Source organism: Manacus candei, unplaced genomic scaffold (genome assembly GCF_025592945.1).
Source record: "Manacus candei isolate 608988 ecotype Guabito, Panama unplaced genomic scaffold, ASM2559294v1 h1tg000067l, whole genome shotgun sequence".
In the NCBI taxonomy this organism is placed as follows: domain Eukaryota; kingdom Metazoa; phylum Chordata; class Aves; order Passeriformes; family Pipridae; genus Manacus; species Manacus candei.
In genome coordinates, this window is record NW_026138115.1 from 9660407 (window position 1) to 9682976 (window position 22570).

Consider the following 22570-nt stretch of genomic DNA (forward strand, 5'->3'; position numbering starts at 1 on the left):
TTGAGTTAATGAGAGACCTTCTCAAAGGCAAAATAATTTCACTTAATATATGCATATATGAGGCTTTTTAACTGGTGATCCTCTTGAGAATATTACAGTCTTGTTTAGTTCATAGCTACTTCTGTTATTTGCATAACCACAGCATTAGACTACATTTCACCTCAATTTTAAGAATTTTTGTAAGATGTATGGTCAGGAATGATTTTGCGCACTAGTGAATTATATGAATTATAGAGATATTTAACAGCCTCTGCGTTACTACAGAAGAGTTCACAGTAAGAAATGGATAAAGTTCCTTGTTGAATTGAGCCAAATGGAGAAATTAACATTGCAAACAGAGTTACCCAAATTGGGGTTTTGTGGGGGCACACAGATATTAAGGCATGGAGACTTAAAATACCCAAGTAATATTCATTTCTTATAGGTACAATTTGAAAGATGACTTCTCCTGTAGCGTGCTCTGGCACAATGCTAGTGCCCTCGGTAGATCGTTGCTGTCTGTAATGCTCTCCATTTGAATATGTTATCAGCACTTTCCAAATGGTGTTTCACAGATACTGTTGTACTGCCTGTTTTTTGGTTCTGTTGGGTTTTTTTCCATTTTTTTCCCAAGTAAAAGTTGAAATTTTCTTATCTCCTTCTGTTTCTAGAATTTCTCTCCTTCTCCTTGTCTTGACTATGCTCAGGAAACTGACTTCCCACAATCTTAGATTCGCTTTGGATCTGCAAGCCTTTTTGACATTGTTGTGTGTCTCTCTGCAGATACAGGCTGTATTACTTTGTCACAATATATTCTGCTGGATCCCATTCTGATGTTCTTCCTCATGGGAGCTGTTCTGAGTATGGTAAAATGTAACAACTGTGCAGATAGGTAAGATAAAGATGATAATTTTGTAAAACTATAGGTATTCAACTTTCACACAGATAAAGTACTAGAACATGTCCGCCATTGGTAGTCTGGGTGAATGGCTGAAATCGGATTATTTCAGGAAATTTGGAGGTGAAAACGGCTGTTGGTAGAGGAGAGAAATTTTTAGTATAAGTTTTTTTTGTAACTAGGGAGAAAGTATTGTGACTGGGGTACACCAAGAGAGAGGCTTAACCAGATTATTTTAGCATGAAGGGAAATTCTTTATTGGACATGGGCGGGAATATAGTTATCAAAGATGAGGAAAAGGCTGAGGTATTTAACACCTTCTTTACCTCGGTTTTCAACAGTAAGACAGGTTGTCCTGAGGACAGCTGGCTTCTGGAGCTTGTAGAAAGAGATAAGAATCTGAATAGCCCCCCTGTAATCCAGGAGGAAGCAGCGACTTGCTGAGCCGCTTGGACCCCCACAAGTGTATGGGACCAGATGGGATCCACCCAAGGGTGATGAGAGAGTTGGCAGAAGAGCTCACCAAGCAACTCTCCATCATCTACCAACAGTCCTGGCTCACTGGGGAGGTCCCAGATGACTGGAAGTTGGCGAATGTCACGCCAATCCACAAAAAGGCCCGGAAGGAGGACCCGGGAAACTACAGGCCCGTCAGCCTGACCTCAGTGCCTGGCAAGGTTACGGAGCAGATCATCCTAAGTGCAATCACACAGCACCTACAGGATGGACAAGGGATCAGACCCAGCCAGCACGGGTTTAGGAAGGGCAGGTCCTGTCTGACCAACCTGATCTCCTTTTATGATCAGGTGACCTGCCTGGTGGATGAGGAGAAGGCTGAGGTTGTAGTTTACCTGGACTTCAGCAAAGCCTTTGACACTGTCTCCCACAGCATACTCCTGAAAAAGCTGGCAGCCCACGGCTTGGACAGTGGCACTCTGTGCTGGGTCAGGAACTGGCTGGAGGGCCGGGCCCAGAGAGTGGTGGTGAACGGGGCTGCATCCAGTTGGTGGCTGTTCACTAGTGGTGTCCCCCAGGGATCAGTGTTGGGCCCAGTTCTGTTTAATATCTTTATCGATGATTTAGATGAGGGAATTGAGTCCACCATCAGCAAATTTGCAGATGACACTAAGTTGGGGGCGAGTGTCAATCAACTGGAAGGCAGGAGGGCTCTGCAGAGGGACCTGGACAGGCTGGAGAGTTGGGCTGATTCCAATGGGATGAGATTCAACAAGGCCAGTGCCAGGTCCTCCACTTTGGCCACAACAACCCCATGCAGCACTACAGGCTGGGGACAGAGTGGCTGGAGAGCAGCCAGGCAGAAAGGGACCTGGGCGTTTGGATTGACAGGAAGCTGAACATGAGCCAGCAGTGTGCCCAGGTGGCCAAGAAGGCCAATGGCATCCTGGCCTGGATCAGGAACAGTGTGGCCAACAAGTCCAGGGAAGTGATTCTTCCCCTGTACTCAGTGCTGGTGAGGCCTCACCTGGAGTACTGTGTCCAGTTCTGGGCCCCTCAGTTCAGGAAGGATATTTAGGTGCTGGAGCAGGTCCAGAGAAGAGCAACAAGGCTGGTGAAGGGACTGGAGCACAAGTCCTATGAGGAGAGGCTGAGGGAGCTGGAGTTGTTCAGCCTGGAGAGGCTCAAGGGAGACCTCATCACTCTCTACAACTACCTGTGAGGAGGTTGTAGCCAGGTGGAGGTTGGTCTCTTCTCCCAGGCAGCTGTCAGCAAGACAAGAGGGCGTGGTCTTAAGCTGTGCCAGGGGAGGTTTAGGTTAGATATTAGGAAGAAATTCTTTACAGAGGGTAATCAGGCATTGGAATGGGCTACCCAGAGAAGTGGTGGATTCTCCGTCCCTGGAGGTCTTTAAGATGAAACTGGATGTGGCACTTAGTGCCATGGTGGTGGTAGTGGATCAAGGGTTGGACTTGATGATCTCAGAGGTCCCTTCCAACTCGGCTGATTCTGTGATTTCAACAAAAATAGTTTATGTAGTTTTTGGAACTGCAAATCTTGAACATGAAGGTTAAACGTTTTAAAACTTACAGGAAAGAAAGCTAATAAAAGATGCTGTAGGTCAGAGAAGGATGGTAGTAGCTTATTCAAGGTTTTGGTCCTTACTGGAAAAAAATATTGTTATTTTGAACCAATTACTTTGATTCCAGGCTAGAGAAACACAGTTTATCTGTGACTGTAATCCTATAAACACTTATAAAAATCCTGCTGTCTGAGGTAAATAGTATAATTTGTTTAGTTTAGAGAAATTGTTACAAAAACTTTGAGAGAAATAGAGCCAGGATGTTTCTGAATAAAGTAGTCAAGTTGCTGAGGATATTTGCCATAGACCCATCCAGAGGGGGATGGTGATTTCTAGGTATTGGTATATACCAAAAGGCTTCTTCATGGCTGGGCTGCACAGAGTAGTTTCCCCACAATGCATCCAGAATTCAAAGAAACAAAACCTCAGAATACTGTGTTATATGTGAGCAATTCTTATTTCATGAAGCGTTCCAAGAACTGATCATATCAATCTTAGTGTGACTACAGTACACATGGCTAAAATGCAGCCCCTAGTGTCATGTAGGCCAAGGCCATCCTCATCTACAACACATACCCCAGGGAGTGCAAGCACTAAGTTACAGGGCAGCCCTTGATCAGCTCTGTGGGCTTTGACCTGAACTTATTTTTCATATGTTACAGCTAATCCTCTTGTCAAAGTAGTTGATATCATGCAAATTAAACGCCAGCTCTCTAGCTATAGTTTTGCTTAGGTCATGGGGATTCAAAATGCAAACATCAAGGCATTAGGAACTGGTAGGAAAAAAGGTTTTAAATTCTGCTGTCATCCTTTCTCATCTCTTCTCAGTGGTTCAATTTTATTTCAGTTTCTAGTTTGTTTGCTTTTTGCTGCAGCTTTTGTTTGTGCTTCAGATAGATGTTTTCCACTATGGCCTTCCTGCTTTAGTAATGGTGCTCTTTTTCTCCTGTTCTCCCCTGTGTCCCTAGCTTTTTGTCAGAAGTAAGTTTATGGAGCAAAAGTCTTGTTTCTTTTTCATGACTTCTGTGTGGTCAGACTTTCTTCACACTGGCATTTTAGCTTATACCTGGTGTCTATGTTTCCATCCTCAAAGGGGAGATCTAGGAATGTCCTGTTTTAAGTGTTGGACCCTTCTGAAACCTGTATAAAGGTTTCACAAGCCTGTATCTGAAGACAGTATCCTCGCATGATTCTAAAATTAATGAAAAACTAGTTTTTCTATTCTTCCTGAGAAGATGGAGTGTAATTTTGCAGGATAATTTATTTGCTGTTTATTTTCGTGATCGCAGATGCCCGTTCCTGTAGCCGTCATTTTGTTTACTGACTTTCTGCACTGGTCCTGCAGGCCATTTTCTGCCTCCTGGTGGTTCTGGCTGAGTCTGACTGGCGTGAACCTTGCTGGAGCTATGGGGGTAAAGTTTGTTGGCCTTTTTGTAGTCCTCTTGGTAGGCCTGAACACAATCTATGACCTATGGGACTTGCTGGGGAACCTTAGTCTGTCACTGGTGAGTTTCAAAGGCTTTTCTTTACTTTAAGTGTTTCTTTGTTTTGTTTGCTTTGTAATTCTCCCAGTCTTTGACAAGGCTGTAGCTACTCAGACAGTGATACTCTGTGCAGCAAAAAGGGGCTTCTGATGTGGATGATGATAAATAAAGATTAAGGTTATAATGAAAAAACTATTGACAGACTTCTGGAAAACAAACAAACAAACTTACATTAGCAGGATGTAGTGTCATAAAAGCACAGCAAAAAGAATGTTCCTTTTTCCTTAGAGAAACTGTTACCTTTCCAGTTGGATGATTTTTCAGTCTAAGCTAAAAATGCTCATTGGGAATGGCTTTAAAATGGCCCAAAGCAAGATGTTGTCCAGCACTGTTACATGAGCTTCTGAGGAGTGTGTGCTACCTGGCAGACAGGCATGTCTTGCAGCACTTGGTTTGCATAAGCAGCGTGAGCTCAGGCTCTGCTTTGTGAGAGTTAAGGGTGGATAGGCCTCAGAGCAGGAGCATGCTATCCCATCAGGAGTCATAGAAATGCTCTGCAACTTACAATATCCATAGCCAGTCCAGAGGATGAAGGCAGCCATACCCTCCTTGATTTCACATATATTTAGTTCCTAGAAGCTTTAAAAATTTGCTAGTGAGTTTGAGCACCCTGTCCTAATATATTGTATTTTACGTTTGCGGACTGTGAAATCTGCTTTTTTGGAGAAACACCTTGATGTACCATTTGCTGTCTTGCAACCAGCAGGAAAACAAATTCTTCAGTCACGTCTTTTAAAAGGTGTTCAGTTCTCCTCTTGTCTCAGCCTCTTCTGAAGCTTGAAAATTCTTCTTTTTTCACTTACTGTTTTTTTCTTGTTTGTCTCATACAGTGAGGGTTTTGAGGGACTTTTTCTATTCCCGCTGTGTGATTTGTTTTTCTTTGATTAATGTGAATCAATATGGGCTGCAAAGATGCAATGTTCCAACTCTGGAGAAGCACTTCTTGAGCAAAGTCACTTAATTGCATTTGAAACGGCACAAATCCATCATGTCTATGCTTTCTGCCAGCAGACGGCTGCACAGTGATTTCATTTGTGTTGCTGGAAGCAAAGGCAGCAAACCCCTGAGTGTTATACTATATAAAGAAATTTACTCCAAAAGGTAGATGCTTTCTGAATAGCTATTTGTCAACCTTGGTGCTTGATGAGAGAGGAAAAAAAAAGTGAGGATTAAACTCCTGAAAGGCTGAATAACTTAATCTCTGTATTTGTTAGGAAGCTACTCATGATTATGTACAAGCAATGTTTTTGGGACTAATTTGATTTCTAGAATTCTCAACTTATCTTAGTCTACTCTTCTGGTTTGCTCAATACTGTCTTTCACGTGCATTTTCTTTTTGACTTTGCATTGAAGTCTATAGTTAAAAAAACTACAGACTTAAGTGCAAAGTCAAAAAAGAAAAATGTGATGTCAGAAAATTTTCATGAAGATTGAAGCATATTGAGACTGTTTTAAGCAGGCAATTGCAGATTAGTTCATGTGCCTCTCCAGTGCATAAACATGGCTAAGTACCATCAGTCAGCATTTTTGGAAGCGTCCAGTGGTTATTAAGTGTTCTGCTGGAGTACATGAGCTTAACAACTCTTTCCTTTGTTGACTTCAGTGAGTTCTTAGTTTTGTAATATGTTTAGTTCCTTTTCCATTACTTCTGAATTTGTTGGATCTGGTATTGAGGGATGGAGAATGAATAGCTTAATGATTGATTGTGTGATAGCTATCATGTAAAAAAATATGGAGAATAGCAAGTACATCTGCTTTCATCCACTTTGAAGTTAGTGTGGACATTTAGCAAGCAATTTTTGCTGTTTTACTTGCTTTTTCTTCCGCAACTATTTATTACCCACCCTGTGTTTTACATTATTTACTCTACTACCAATAGTGTTAGTGGGATGTGAATCAATAATGCTTGGGCATCTGTGTAAAAAACATCTTTTTAAGTGATTAAAATAAATACTCTGCTTTTGTGTTGAGATAGCTGAAACAGATTTTGCTGATGACTTTTCTGTAGCTTCTGGCTAAGCAGCAACAGAAGTTGCAGTGTGAGAACATCCTTGCTAAGCAAGGTGATTTCTGTGACTGAAGCATATCTAAGTCCCCAAGAAGTCCTGGTTACATTCACATTTGCATAGAGAAACTTTCTTGGAGAACAGGTTTTCATTTTCCCTTTTGCTTAGCTTTGACAGTTACTATTTTGGAAGCCATCTCTTTCCTGTGATTTTGTGTCAAGATGTGTACCACTGATAAACAAGTTAAGGTCCTTGTTTTCAAAGTATTTTCAATGAGAGCTGCCTAACCTCATTTGCCAAAGTTAGGGATGCTCAGCACTTTGCAACGTTAAACTCTCCTATTGCCTGTTTTTGTCTTTTTTCTCAAGACCCTGAAATTTCAAGGTACCATAAGTCCAGCTTTGGGAGATACATTGCCAGGTCTGCCTCAGCTTTTACTTCTCTCTAGGCCTTGTTGAGGTAATTCTGCAACCTCCTGAGCTTGCTTGCATGTCAAGCTCCAGCTTTAGGACCACTACTCAGAGTCCTGTGAAGTAAGGAGAGGAATTGTTCCTGCGGCTGCACTGTTTGATCCAAGTTGTGTTTGTTACAGGTGATGTTTGGAAAACATTTAATGGCTCGTGTACTTTGCCTCATCGTGCTCCCACTTGCTCTCTACACGGCTATGTTTGCTGTTCATTTTGCAGTATTAAATAAAAGGTATTTCACAATGTTTTCTGCAGAAGAAGAGTCACTTGTTTTTGCTTTTGATTAAAGGCTACTGATTATGTATTTCTCCACTTTCAGTGTCAGAAGCATGGCCACAAGCTGTGTCTTTGTTTAATTTCCTTCCCAGACTTCTGCATTGTTCTTACAGAAAGGCTCTGGCCAAGCTGGCAGTGAAACTGAATTTTAATTTGACACTTTCTGAAATGCCAAGCTAGTAACCTAACCAAACTCTCTGTCTTCTTTTTTTTTTCCCCTTCTCTTTCCTGGACCTGAAAATGTCTCAACTTCATTCTTTGTCACTTTGTAATTAAAAAAAAAGTCATTGCATTCCTGAAAAATGCTTTGGCTGTGATGACAAAAGTAAGGCTGAGTGTGCCCAAAGGGAAGGCTCTTCTCTGAGTGCCTGCAACCAAGGGATGCTTTTTATATGTAAAGAGCACAACAGCTAGTAAAATGGCCAAGTAATGTTTTCCATATGCCAGCATTAAGAAATGAGGTGAATATGCATTTCACTATAAAAAAATAATTTAAAATTAAATCTGTTATTTTTCAGTTAAAGTCAACTGATCTTACCATTAACCTCTTAGCAGAAACAAGACTAAAAGAGCTACAGAGAGAGGCTTTGTTATATGTATCCTGACAGTTGGTCAGTTTATCTTTGAGTGTAAGAACACTCAAAGATCTGTGTGGTGCTTTTATGCAGTGCCAGCAGCTACATTTTTGTGACCTCAAGTCCTTGCAGCTCTGGACAATTTCCTGCAAGACTATCTCTCTGCTATGATTCACAACATTAGAGATGCATCTAAAGGAACTGCATTCATTCTTCTTCTGATGTCCTGTCTGCTTTTGTTGTTTTTCCTCTGTAAAAACAATTTGGTAATGCATGACAGAGATTTGTGTGCTTGTTTATCTGCATTCTGAATTGTCACATTCTTTGCTGTCTTTTGTAGTGGCCCTGGGGATGGTTTCTTCAGTTCAGCATTTCAGTCCCAGCTGATCGGGAACAATCTTCATAATGTCTCCATTCCAGAGCGTGAGTGTCCAAACAAATAAACCAGTCTGAGTGTTGTCAGTATACATGGGGGTTTAAATAAAATGGCATCTCCTGTGACTCAGTGCAGGAGAGTGCAGATTATGCCTTCATGGTTGTGCTTAGATCTATGCTGTTCCTCTGGGCAGTTTTACGTATTGCCAGAAAAGAAGGTGGCTGTGTTCAGTGCATGGTCACTAGCTGTTTCATCATATTCCTTCAAGAGGGAAAGATGACATTTTGAGGGATTTGACTGTTTTGTGTGCATGCATCTTGTTATTTTTTGGCCTTAATATTGCTTGAGACAACAAAAATATATTTGTCCTATTCACCATAAGTTTGTAAGGTATTCAGATGTGGGATTTGTTTTCAAAACATGTGTAAATCAAAACTATTGGGTTCTTTGTGACCCAGTGTGCCCCTGGTCCGGTTGTGTTCTATTCAGCATGTATGTGAATTTATGGGAAAGATGGCTCTGTGATTGTGCCCTAATCCTCATCTTGCCTAGGGACTACTGAGCCTTTAATCTGGTTTAACTGTTTGACACTTCATCTTTTCTCTGGCTGTTCCCTGCTCCAGAACTGCTACTGGAAGAGCATCAGGTCCATTCTCCAAGACAGAGTTCTCTCACTTGTGTTGGGAGGCTATGAAGGAAGGTGTCTTAAGCCAGGGTATCAGCTCTGCTATCTGATAGCTCATCTTGCCTTCCTTCCCTCTTGTATTGCCCTAGGGGTCAGCGATGGAGTGCTTCAGTGTAGTCATGTGCTTTTTAAACTTGATCATATTTTAATTTCATCATATACTCTTGGAAAGCCATCTCAAGCCTCCCATTATTGAAATTGCATACAAAAGAACTAGCACTTTTGTTTATGTTAAAACTCAGTGGGAGAGTTTTAATTGTTTAAGCCAAATGTTATATAACAGTTTCACTGAACTGTGGTTGAAATGGAAGGCAAGCTTGCAATGAGCCCTGTGGAGTAACACGTCAAACAGGAAACAAACTTCATCAAAACGGACAGGACAATGTACATCTGATTGGAACACTATAGACTAGCTGGGGGAGATACTTAGAGGAGAGCTGCCTTATGCCTTTTTTTCCTCCTTCCTTCTCATGCAGACTTGGCATATGGGTCTGTGATCACAATGAAGAACCTTCGGATGGCAGGGGGATACCTTCACTCTCACTGGCACCTCTACCCAGAGGGTGTTGGGGCCCGCCAGCAGCAGGTCAGTGTGCTGTGATTGTATTGCCTGTGACTGCAACCATTGGCTCACTCCCTTTGCATTTAGCATTAGGGGCCAATGTGACAGGAGCTGTGTATTTATTTAGCATCTGTTACCCCCTCAGTGCCACAGCTGTGTGCTTGGCCTGGAAGTCTGACTAAAAAGGTTTGAAGACAACCTACCACATTGCACCAGAGTGGTGACTTACAGTAATAAGGCCTTGCTGTAATGCAAGACCACTGTCCATAAATGGAGGCCAAGAGGACTTCAGAATAGTCTTCCATATGAAAGTTACCTCAAGGAAGGCTGTAAAACTTATGTTTAAAACAAATACATTATGTTATAGGTTTTGTTGCTTTATATTAAAAGCAAGGGACTAGAACTGTTGTGTATTGTTTTTACTCCAGCCTCTGGTCTCTGTGACCTTACATGAATTCCTCTCTTTTGTGCCTTGCTTTCTGTATGTGTCGCCAAAGAATTTATAAGGCTTTGCTCATTAAATTAGATATCTGTACATTTGTAAGCTAATGTAGCCATAATGAAAGTATCTGAGCTGAGGGCTTCTCATTAAATAATTAAGCAATAAGTGAAAGTAGAAATCAGAAATCACGTAACTATCTCTAAATAAATAGTACAAAAATTAAGTAAATTTCTTATTTTTGTCCATCATCATCAAGCTTCACAAATCTTTGCAGCTTCTGCACCTTTCCCAAGATATATTTTACAATTGTTCTGAGCTCCTTGAAAGAAAGTTGCCAGAGAAACACAAGTGTTTGGTTTTTAACTCCCTTCTGTCTCTGTGGTGAGGAGGAAGTTTTCAGAAGTGACAGCTTTATCTCAATCTTCTTCTGCTGTTTGTCACAATGAAAATTTCTAATACTCTCATGTAACATTGATATTTATTACAGTAGATTGAGATGTCATACCAAAACTGGCTCAAGTATAGGCAAAATTCAAGTGCATAGCATGCCTTACGAAACTAAAAGCAGGGAAGGGGAATTTGAAGAGGACACTAATGGGAGTTCCTTGAGGAAAGTGGGAAAGGGTGGAGATTTCCCCCCTGTGCTCCCTACTGTGGTGGTCGGACAAGGGTAGGATTCTGGGAGAGTCTTGGGGCTCTGGAGAGGGGAACAGAATTTAGAACTTGGAGATTTAGGGAGGAAAAAGTGATCTCTTTGCCCCTACCTTTCCCCCATCTCCTGATGGCTTAACCTCAAGGTATGAGGTTCTACCTCCAGCTCTCCCTTTTTACCTCACCCTCACACACTCATCTGTGTTCTCTCACCCACCCACTGGGACATCTGCTCCCATCTGAGTGGGAGGCACAGGTCTGGGTCTGGGTCCCACGGAGCAGGGCTTGCTGCTGCTGGAAGAGGAGAATGAGCCAAAGGGACTCCGTTCCTCATGCTGTGGGAGCAAGCATCCTGGAATAAGATGGTCTCTCGTGTCCATGGTAGCAGTAGGCGCAGTTACTCTGTGTGAGGCTGAGCAGGCTGGCAAGGATCAGCTGTGTAGCATGTGCAGCTCTAACAGCTGATCCCTGAATCTTACCTTGCCTGGATCTTTTGGCAGAAGTATTATGGTTGTCACAGCCTATTGTCATGCATCCAGTGCTGCTTCCATCTTCTGGCTCTGGTCAGTGATTATTCAAGAGTTCAGGTTTGAATATCCTGTTGTTGTAGAAGGACCCATTGGAGTGAGAGGAGGTCAAACTGTATGGTTGGAGGCTGTTACTTATGATGCCTGTGAACCATAAGTGTAGTGCTTCTGAGCATATACACTGTACACTGTACAGTGTACACTGTACACTGGCTAAGAGGGGTGATCTGGGTTAAAGAGTGGCCCCAATTGACTTTCTAGGGGGCACAGTCATAAAAGTAATCCCAGCATTTCTGTGTTATTGGTCCATTCATTTGGGACTTCAGTTTGCTGGGGAATGTGTGTCTGCTATCACCAGCTTTTTTCTTGTTTCGTAAAATAATAATTGCTGTCCTTTCAGGTCACTGCCTACTTACATAAAGATTTGAATAACCTGTGGATTATAAAGAAACATGATTCAGATACAGGTAACAAATACCAGTGAAGTGCCTTTTATAACTACTGCTTCAGTTTTTCGCATAAATATTCTGAGTTCCCTCCAGGACAGAGTATCCTTCATGGAAGTGAGAGGGAGAGGAGGAAGAACAGGGGGAAGCTGGCTCCATCTTGATTTATGTTGCGTGTGTCTACTGTGTTTTTGGTTCTTCTCTAGATTGTACAGTTGAAATAAATAAACTTTTCTCAGCTTAAGGTTGCATTGACAATTTTTCAGCTGGGTAGGGCCACAAATAACAGCAGAGAGGAAATTAGTCTGAACTCAGTATTTTTTGCAATCTGTTATTGTGGCAGAGAGTCCTGTGGAAGTTGGGTCCTGGTAAATTCTGGTACACTGTATTTAACAGATTTTTGGGAATGATTGCTTGGGACGAGATAAGAGTACTGAACATGACAATCTATGGTTCGTACGTACATCTGTTTTAGAATATTACCTAGTGTAACTAAGGCATGTTTTCCCTGTCAGTTTCCTTTTTTTTACCCACCGCCTGTGTATCCACACAAAGTTGTTTGCTTGTATTGTCTGCTTCAGGCATGAGCATTAACAAGAAACTTTCTAAGACCCTGATGTGTTTGTCAGGACATTGATATAATTAGTTTGCCTTCCTTCAGCAGATCTGTCAGACCCCTTGAGCCCTGTGGAGTTTGTGAGGCACGGAGATATTATTCGTCTGGAACATAAAGAGTAAGGATGATTTCTGGGATTCAGAAATTACATGATTGAATAGAATTGGTGGGAGATTTGTCCTGCTGGAGACAATGTGGTTAGGCCAGCACGAGCAGGCTGTGTGACAGAGGTATCTGTATATCTGCATTTCCAGTGTGAGGTTTGTAGAGGTTTTTTTTCTATGGTTTATGTTTGAAAGTTGTCTTAAATAGGAAACTTTTAACGGAACAACACAACTTTATTAGAAATACCTGTGTAAGCAGCAGAGATATTTGTTCTGCTCTGTGAGGTGTGATACTCCGGGGTAACTCTTTTGCAGAGAAGCAGTTTTGAAACCCTCATTGGGTGTGGGCTTGTGCCCACTCTCTGAGTTTTCTGGGCAAATAAAGAGTGAGGTGGTTTTTTTTTGGTGTACTGCAAGTGTCCTGTTCCTACATGCATAGGCAGTATCCACCCGCTGAAGTTCTGAACAGCATTGAAATCACAGCAGTGAAACACTGAATGAAAATGTCAGCTGGTGCCTTCCTTCTCTGCAAGGAATACCTAAGAGGAACCAAGTCACCCTAGTGACTTGATGTATGGTTTTTGTCTAGTCTAATATCACTGTGCCAAAATGCCTCATGCTTTCACAGCTTTGATTTCATAACAGGACCTCAAAACTTGTGAGCCAGGAAATCACCGTCATGTTGTATTCAGTATGGCATCTGCACAAATAATTGCTTAGGTTTCCGAAATTATTATAAGACCATTTTTTTAAATTCCTTGAATTTGGGGGTTTACTATCAAGTATACGATAATGAGTATGATAAAAATTGATTAGGCAAAATTGGTTAAGTCGTGGTGAGGTCTGCAGAGCAGGAGAGGAAGCAGCGGTGCTGCAGAAGAGATGCAGCAGGTGGCGCTCGCGTTTAGGACTGACTGGGATATGGCCAGGTTTCTCTGGTTGCCTCAGTCACCAGTCTGCCTGGGGGGGAGGCTGGCTACCTGCACCGTGCTAATGGTGGCCACTGATTCCCCCTAAATGGTACAGTCTTTCTCCTCAAAAGCAAAACTGATCACAGAAGGTCAGGATCTTGCTTTTCTTCTTACAAGAGCAAATCTGTTTGTCCCACCTTTACTGTTAAAAAAAAAAAAGTCCACAGCAAAACAAAAACCCAACGTCTTCTCCACTTGGAGGTGATAGATTGTAGCTTGAGGGTTCTATTTATTCATGCTGTCATCCTTTTCCACACTGCCTAGTGTGGCATAAGCTCAGAGTTACATGGTGGGAAGTGACAGATGCGATCAGTGTCCCCCATCCTGTTTAGGCTGAATCCTGCCTGCCCTCAGCTGGAATTTGGTGGTTAGAGCAGTGGCTGATCTCTGAATGACTCAAACCAATGTTCTAATTACAAATTGACAAGGTTCAAAAGTTTTAATTTCGTTTCAGAACTTCTAGAAATCTGCACAGTCACCAGCATGAAGCTCCCTTGACGAGGAAGCATTTTCAGGTCACTGGCTATGGAATAGTAAGTGAAGGCAAGATAGAAGAAAAACTCCTTTTAGGGAGAGTTCGTATCATGCCAAGGGGATTTATTGTTGTTTTTTTTAGTTTGTTAGCCAAGGTGATAGATGGGCATCTACCATCCTGAAGGAAAAACTGATTTAGTGTGAAATGGCTTATCTCATATTTAAAGTCTATTTAATGTGAACACAGATAAAAACATAATTTAAACTTTTACTGCCAGTCTAGCTTTGGCAGCATTCAACTCCAGAAATGACAAACTGAGCAACCTTGAAGTTGCTCTGACAAGTATTATTTTATGTATTTGGCCTTGTCACATAGACAAGTGCCTTTTTGAAAGAATGATGACAGAATTTTGAATCATGAAAATGAAATCTGCTTTGCGGGTTGAATTTCTAAATGCAAGGATCTGTTGCCTAAACCCCTTTTATGAAGCAGCCAAGTTACCCCTGTTTATGCTGTAATTCTGAACCACAGTCAAGCATGAATTGGAAGAAAAAAAATTAAAGTTGGCAAGATAAAGATGTATTTGTGAATGCTTGCTCATGTCTAGAATGATGTCCTCTGGATGGGGAATCTCTTCTGTGAAGTCTGAGTGAGAGTAGTCTGGGCTCATTTGTTTAGCTTTGCCACCATTACAGTTTCTGAATTTGTTATTTGCAGTGCTTCAATTCTGTATGTTTTCTAGTTGGGGGGGGGGTTGTTTGGGGTTTTTTTTCTGGTTTTGTGATTTTTTTTTTTTCTGCAATGCTATGTTTGCATGATAGAATGGAACAGGAGACTCCAATGATTTCTGGCGGATTGAAGTGGTGGGCAGAAAGACTGGGAAGCTCATCAAAGTCCTACGGAGTCAGATCCGGTTAATCCATGTGGCCACAGGGTGTATATTGGGCTCTTCTGGAAAGACTCTGCCAAAATGGTAAATAGTTTGTAATTGCCCTCCACCCCAACAAGGCCTTGAGCTGACATGGTCCTTTACTCAATGATACTTTTAAACTAAGCAATAACCACATTTCCTCCATTTTTTTAAAAGAATAAAAATGGAACTAGCAGGTACTAAAAATATAATCAGAGGGGAAGATCTGGGTTAGGGTTATGCATTCTGTTACAGTGAAGGTATCATCATGGCTGGGCTTCACAAATGAAGATTTGGGAAGGACTCTACCCACATTTGCTGCAAGCACAGTGGTGGCTAAAGAGGCCAATGCAAGACAGACAAGTCCAGTTGCAAAAGGCACAGCAGAAAGACTCCTTGGATGGTATCGGCAAGACACGGTTCTTTCTGCGTTGTCTTTTCTCCTCGAGAGTGACCCTGTGTGCTTTCTCAAAAGCATCAGCAACGCTATAGATGGTGTGTCTCCAGGCCTCCTGATTTGAGGCCAGAGTAGACCAGTTATGGTGATCAATATGGTCAAGGCTGAGATGTTGTTTCAGGGAGTCCTTGTATCTCCTCTTTGAGGCTCCTCTCTTGCAGCAACCAGTGGCAAGTTCACCATAAAGCAAGATCTTAGGGAGGTGGTGGTCCTTCATCCTTGAGACGTGCCCTGCCCAACACAGCTGTGTTCTCAGCAACATGGCCTCAATACTTGTGACTGCTGCTTGTTCTAGAACAGATGTATTGGTCACATAATCTGACCAGTGGATGTTTAGGATTGTACGGAGTCAGCGTTGATGGAAGCGTTCTAGGAGTCGCAGGTGGTGGCAGTAGATGACCCATGATTCAGATCTGTATGAGAGAGTAGACAGCACTATGGCTCTGTAAACACTGATCTTTGTACTTTTCTTCAAGTGTTTATTTCCCCAAACTCTTTTATGGAGTTTTCCGAAGGCACTCTATGCCTTTGCTAACCTGTTGTCTATCTCTCCATCAATCTTACCATCTGAGGAGATGAGGCTGCCTAGGTAATTAAACTGCTGGACTGATTTGAGCTCTGATTGGCCAATGGTGATAGGGGGATGATGGAAGACTTCCTGAGGTGCAGGCTGATAGAAAACTTCTGTCTTCTTCAAGCTGACTTCCAGCCCAAAAAGCTCAGCAGCTTCATCAAAGCAGGATGTTAAACACTGCAGAGCACCTGTGTGGGCGACGAAGGCGACATTGTCAGCATAAAGCAGCTCCCGGACAAGATGGTTTAAGGTCTTAGTATGGGCCTTCAGTTGCCTTAGGTTGAATAGGTTTCCATCAGTACGGTATCGAATGTAGATACCATCTTCTTCATCGAGGTCTGCTGTGGCCCTTTGGAGCATCATGCTGAAAGATTGTGAATAGGGTTGGTGCAAGAATGCAGCCTTGTTTCACACCACTGGTTATTAGAAAGGGCTCAGAAAGTGCATTGCCATATCTGACTTGGCCGTGCTGATCCTCATGGAGTGAGATGATCATTTTAAGGAACTTGAGGGGACAACCTAAACGTTCCAAAATCTGCCACAGACCTTTTCTGCTCACAGTGTTGAAAGCCTTGATGAGGTCAACAAAGGTTACATAAAGACCTTTGTTCTGTTCCCTACACTTCTCTTGCAGTTGTCTGAGAACAAATAACCATGTCTGTGGTGCTTCTGTTGGCTCTGAAACCGTATTGGCTTTCAGGTAGAAGTTCTTCTGCTATAGTGGGTATTAGTCTGTTCAAAAGTATTCTTGCCAGGATCTTGCCAGCAATGGAGAGCGGAGTAATGCCCCAGTAGTTTGAGCAGTCTGATTTATCTCCTTTCTTCTTATACAAGGTGATGATGACTGCATCAGGAAGGTCTGATGGTAGTTCACCTTGTTCCCAACAGCGCACCACAAACTTGTGAAAGTTAGCATGGAGTGCAAGGCTCCCATGTTTCCAGACTTCAGGTGGAATTCCATCGACCCCAGCTGCCTTGCCAATTTTCACCTGCTGTATGACCTTAAGAGTTTCTTCCATAGTAGGGGCAGTATCCAATTCATTGTTCACTGGTTGCTGTGTGATGTACTGAATTGCTGAGTCTTGCACTACACGGGTGGTACTGAAAAGAGTCTGAAAGTGTTCAGACCAATGATTCAGAATGGAGGTTTTATCTGTGAGAAGCATTTGACCATCTGTGCTGAGTAGAGGGCTTTGGACCTGATATGTAGGCCCATGTGCTGTTTTCAGGGCCTCGTAGAATCCTCTGTGATCACCCGTATCTGCACATAATTGAATTTTTCCTGCTAGATTGATCCACCACTTGTTCTGGATGTCACAAAGTTTCTGTTGGAGCTTGCTGCATGCAAGACAAAAGGCTGCTTTTCTTTCATGACAAGATGGCTGAGCAAGGTGTGTTGGTGAGCAGTTCTCTTCTTTCTCAACAATTCCTGGATCCCTTGATTGTTTTCATCAAACCAGTCTTTGTTCTTCTTGAAGGAGAACCCTAAGGACTCTTCAGAGGACTGCAGGATGCTATTTTTAATATGTTGCCAAAGTGTTTCAGGAGAGGAATCTATGGAATGATCCTCGAGCCTAGTTTGAAGGTTTGCCTGAAAGCTGTCTCTCACTGTAGCTGATTGAAGATCGTTAACTTGGAGTCTCCTCCTTGGAATACTGCCCCTTTTAGGTTTGAACTTCAGGTTGAAGTTAAGTTTACAGTGCACAGTCTGTTTGGCATTCTGCACTGGGCATCACACGGGTATGATGAACACTGCGAACATCTCTCTGTCGCACCAAGACATAATCAATGAGGTGCCAATGCTTGGATCTAGGATGCATCCAGGTTGTCTCTAAAAAATAATATGCCTTACTAAGAGATCCAGGAATGGCATGGACATAGATCTTGTCATCTGATAAGTCCAGGAGGGGATGACAGACGTGTTCTTTAAGTCCCATTTTATCCTTAGGGTTCACAAAAATGGCTAGAAGCCAGGGCAGTTCATGCTGTTCCATACCATAATCATCAAAATTTTATTGGTATTAATTTGTGTTGTCGTTGGAAGACCTTATGCCATTTTTGCATGCAGCATCTGAAACAAGGGCAATGGTTACAAGTTGCTATTAGCAGGGGTCAGGATTTTCTGTCCTAGAATTATATATCTTCATCATTAAAATGACATGTATGCAGAGACACCAAGACTAATGACAAGCAAGCTGCCATATCTGGAAAGCTGTTCTGTGTGGGATGCTACCATGGATCTGGAAGCAGCATGTGTAGTCATGTTGCTACTGTTTCCAGAGCTGCCTCTGTTTCTGCTAGCTTAGATTTCCCTTCACTGTGTTACGGTTAAACCAGATTATAAGGAATCCTGTGGATTCTGAATCATAGTGAGCGCAGGCAGGTACCTACGGTGACTGCCTGGTCAGGAATGCAAGTGCCAGTTAGACTTCACCATAAAACTGGACTCATATGTAAATAATGTGTTTGGTTAAAAAGAAAAAAAAGACAGTCTCTGTCAAGAGCATTCAAAAAAGGTTGTGATTTGGGTTTTTTTCCAACAAAAACTTACTCTGTGAGTGGAAGTTACTGCCTCAAAACATTGATGATACTAAGAGCTAAGGGGAAAAAAATACTCTTTAACTGCAAATAGGGATGGTTTAGAGTATATTTAGTTTTTATATTTCTTTTTAATTTAAAGGGTAGTAATCACTTTTCTTCCAGGTAAGGTAATTAATTAGTGGATTAATTAATTAGTGGTGGTTGATAGAAAATTCCTTATTAATCTGTCACATTACTGTAGGGTTTGATGCACTTCCTCCCAAAGTCTTTGATGTGACCTGCCAGAAATAGGGTGACAGACTAAAGAACACTTAGTGGTATCTCCTAAGGTAATTCTTTTATTTCCGTAATACAACTGTTGTAGGCATGGATTCATTTAAATTAATGATGGTGATTTTCTTCTGGAGGGACTATAAAGGTTGAACTGACGTAGTTGCTAGTTGTGAATGTTTGTCATTTTCAAAAATCCCACCTATGGACCTAGGCTTTTTTAGATGTCCAAAGTTAGAAATGTGGTTCAAATACTCAGTAGAATTTTGATGTTGACTGCCTTGCAAATCTGCTTTGGTTTCTACATGGTTCTTAGAGCATGTAAGAATGCAACTGCTGAGGTTACATGATATGATAGGTGTTGTGGAGAAGTACAAAGCTAAATGGGGAAAAATCAGACATGAACTGGAAATATTGAGTGTTCTTGTGGAGTGGTGGTTAACTGTTCTACTGTTCCTCAGGGGTTGGGAACAAGTGGAAGTCACCTGCACACCATACCTGAAGGAGACTCCCAATTCTCTCTGGAACTTCGAAGATCATATTAACCCTAAGTGTAAGTAATTTATTTCCTTTCAGTTTGAGAGTGCATCTTGGCTTGCTGTTTAAGGAAGGGATGAGCTATCAGATGGCAATAACTGGCATTCAGCATTTGGAATATGTGTGTTCTTTCCCAGTTTAAGTGCAAACTTGCTGAACTTGGGCCATTGCAGAGTTGTGAAGCCTTTTTCTGTTTCACTGTTTGTACTGCAAGCTGGTGATAATGCTTGAAGTGTAGTGGAAGTATAAAGACTTTTTTAAGGATTTTGAGATCTTCACGGACAGCACTGCAGTACAGGCTGTTATTTTTAACGTTTTTTGTTTAATTGGGAATTATTGTCATTGATGTATGTCATACATATTTCAATGATTTTTAAAAAAATCTAGGATCCACCTTGTTCTGGTGTATTTTTTTCCCCTCACTTACTGGGGGCATGCTAAATAATCACTTTGCAGTACCATCAAGAAATTAATAGTGTGTGACAGAGATATGAATTTGCCAATAATGACAGATGGGCCTTGCAGCCTCATCCAGGAGTTACATGTTTCACAGCCTCATCTGGCCTGAGTTATTCAACACAATTTTCATCCCTTGAATTGCAGGTGACTTGGGCTGAGTTCTGATTTATTAAAAAACTTACTGTTCTTCATCCTTTGAGAGCAACTGTATGCAAACCAAAGGAGAGAAATCCTGGGCTCTTGACTTGGTAGAATTTCTTGTTCTGTTGTAATGCACTCCCACACATATGGCTCATATAGATAAACAGCAGCCTGTGAAGAGTATGTCTCTAATTTTAGCCAGAAATACAAATCTGTTAATTTCATGGAGTTTGGTCTCTTTCTCTTGCTCCTGAAAGTAAAGGAGGAAATCTAGGAGTACATCAGTTGTAAAATTCACTGGGAGATACTTTTAACTGCAAGCCTCTGTGTTTAGAATATGAATGAATTGCATAGAGAATTCAAATTCTGGAAGCAGATTTGTTGCAGAAGGAGAGAATGTAGTTTTTTATGAAAGATGCAAATAAATGTAAACCATACAGACGTCTAATCTATTTTTCTCTCTTTTTCCTGTAGTGCCCAATATCAGCCTGGATGTTTTGAAGCCTTCTTTTGCAGAAATTCTGCTAGAATCCCACATGGTTATGATCCGGGTAGGATGTCATTAATTCTAGATTATCATTTTCTTCCTCCTCTCTCTTGCATCAAAAAGAAATAGCACTTTCTGAGAGATCTGGGTGATGGCTGCAAGCTAGGGCAGAATTTACATGCCTGAGCAACCTACTTGAATTTATACTTAGAAAAAGGAATGGAGCTAATTCGTCCAAGTTTGGAAGCCTTGGATGTAATGCCTGGCTCTGCTGTTGGTGTGATCTGGCTACAGCCTAGTTATGTCATACTTTACTTACCTTCCTGGAAGGTTTTAAAGTTAAATTAGTATTTGTTAGGCAGGAGGATGTTACTGTGGTCAAAGTCAAGAAAATAAGCTAAACAGACATTTAGGAGAACAGCAAGTGTTTGGATTGAAAATGGAAAACTCCTGATTTTTTTTGAAGTTCATCAAGGTGCTGTGATTTCTGGTTTCTTCTTTATCTCTGAATATATATAAAAAAAGAACAGATTAAATATTTTCAAGGTGAACTGCTTGCAGTCTTTTCTCCATGATTGTTTTTTGTACTCTTGGCCACAGCCCTTCTGCTTCCAGCTCCTCAGTCCTTCAGCTGAAGAATGAGAAGTTACTATTTTGAGAATGGAGTCCAAGGTTTTCTTTGCTATTGTTTGTAAAGGTCTTCTCAGATTTTTAAGAGAAAGAAAGTAGTCAAGGAAATTATTGTTAATGCTTGTAAAGTGTTATTGTAAAGCATTTCCATGGCAATCAGTATCTCAGGTAAGGAAGCACCTGCATGAGTTTCCATGGAAATAATCTTTCTGAAGCTTGTTTTTTTTCATAGTGGAGGGAAACTTGTCACAGTAGTCTCTTAATGAACAAAGGTCTTGCTTATGCAACATGTGTCCTCAGTAACAGAAAAGCTGGAGAAGAGAAATGAGAGAATACTGCCTCTTATGGTACCTAAAGAACATTTTCACTTGCACAGTAATAGTAAAACATTAATTTTCCTCATTGCATTCCCTTCTGTGGAAGATGATGTGTTCATGTAAGTCAGAAAAGAGCTTTCACTCAGGAAGAGTGAAAGATGTATGTTTGCGTACACAGACATTTCTGGACAGGTGTTGCAGCATAACTGCCTGCTCATGTAAATTTTATGTTGACTTATCTGTAGGGAAACAGCGGCCTCAAACCAAAGGACAATGAAGTTACATCCAAACCTTGGCACTGGCCCATCAACTACCAGGTATATTGATTAGTCCACCTTCTTTTCTATTTTCAAGTGCTTTTGCAGTGCCTCTGGAAGCATAGCACCTCTTCATTGCATTGAAGATGCAATTGGACTGATGAATATCCATTTTACTTCCTTCTGATCTCTTTCTTCAGGGCCTGCGTTTTTCTGGTGTCAATGAGACGGATTATCGTGTCTATTTGCTGGGAAACCCAGTAAGTTGGAGTGGGAGGTTCCAAGTCAATGTCTTTAGGAAATTTTAGCTTAGTCTTGCTTCTTCCATTGACAGTGTTTCTCTTCCTTCTCCTCCTTTTGGACAGTGTCTCTTATTGTACTCTTAATGTTTGCATGTAACTTTTCATTTCCTCTCACATGCACGTGTCTACCATAAAGTCCCAAATCTTTATTTTTTCCCGTGTAGGTGATTTGGTGGCTAAATCTGGTCACTATGGGGTTATATCTTCTGATAACAGTTTGCACTGCAGTGGCACTGAAGAGAGGTGTCCAACTGACATATGAACTCAAAGGTAAGGTCAGTCTTCCTTTTCATAAATGCCTTTTGCAGACGCCTGAAAAGTGTATGGATGGCAGGACTTTGTGTGTCAGGGGTGGGAAACAACTGAGCTTGAATTATTGAGCAGTGTCCACAAGGAAAAGAGTGGGATCTTCATATGTTAAGTAGTTTAATGGTGAACAGCACAGATCTTCAACAGAAATGCTACAAGGGATACAGGCCAGTTGGATCAAAGTCCTGCTGTGAAGGTCTGCATGTTCTCTGTTCTACTGTAGTATGCACAGTGTTTTAAAATCAGAAATGTTTCCCGATCTTTTTGCAAAGCAAATGGCAAACACAAGAGATACAATGGTCCTTTTTTGAATCATTTTAGAGGTAGAGCTATTCACAAACCCTAATAAGTCATATTTTGACCATTCCAGTTTACTTCAATGGTTGCTTCGTTTTGTAGCTCTCCTTGAGGGAAGTGAATCCTAAAATGTGATGGGAAACCACTCAATTATAGAATAAGTTATTGGCTAAGCTGTATGCAGACACCAGAGCTCTCACTCTCTTCCCCAGGCTCTGAAAGCTAGGCAACATTTCTTTCCAGGCAGAGTGATCATGTGGATGGCTCATAGTCTCATTGCAGAGAGAATAAAAAACATCAGTAACTGGAGTGACCTGATTAGTCTGATGTATGCCCTGAGGAACTGCACGTTTGGTCTTAACATACAGCATAATCAACCTCCTGCCAGTCCCTTGAGATTTATGTCTCTATATTTCTTCTCTTTACTGTTCTCCTGACAAGTGT

General features: G+C 41.5%; 1 protein-coding gene across 3 annotated transcripts in view; it reads left to right on the top strand.

Annotated features, from left to right (window-relative positions):
- The window catches only part of POMT2 (protein O-mannosyltransferase 2), a 32660-nt gene that overhangs the window by 3062 nt on the left and 7028 nt on the right, over window positions 1-22570 (top strand). The window contains exons 5-18 of one of the 3 annotated variants that reach the window (XR_007907554.1): window positions 763-871; window positions 4261-4420; window positions 7058-7164; window positions 8124-8206; window positions 9321-9430; window positions 11427-11493; window positions 12134-12206; window positions 13618-13696; window positions 14460-14611; window positions 18852-18943; window positions 20002-20078; window positions 21207-21278; window positions 21419-21478; window positions 21685-21795. Coding sequence is in view for 2 of the 3 variants with exons in the window: in XM_051806351.1 (XP_051662311.1) it covers window positions 763-871; window positions 4261-4420; window positions 7058-7164; window positions 8124-8206; window positions 9321-9430; window positions 11427-11493; window positions 12134-12206; window positions 13618-13696; window positions 14460-14611; window positions 18852-18943; window positions 20002-20078; window positions 21207-21278; window positions 21419-21478; window positions 21685-21790 (1347 nt within the window). In the remaining variant the exon portion in view is untranslated. The remainder of the gene's footprint in view (window positions 1-762; window positions 872-4260; window positions 4421-7057; window positions 7165-8123; window positions 8207-9320; window positions 9431-11426; window positions 11494-12133; window positions 12207-13617; window positions 13697-14459; window positions 14612-18851; window positions 18944-20001; window positions 20079-21206; window positions 21279-21418; window positions 21479-21684; window positions 21796-22570) is intronic. The other 2 variants (XM_051806351.1, XM_051806352.1) reach the window with 2 other exon arrangements.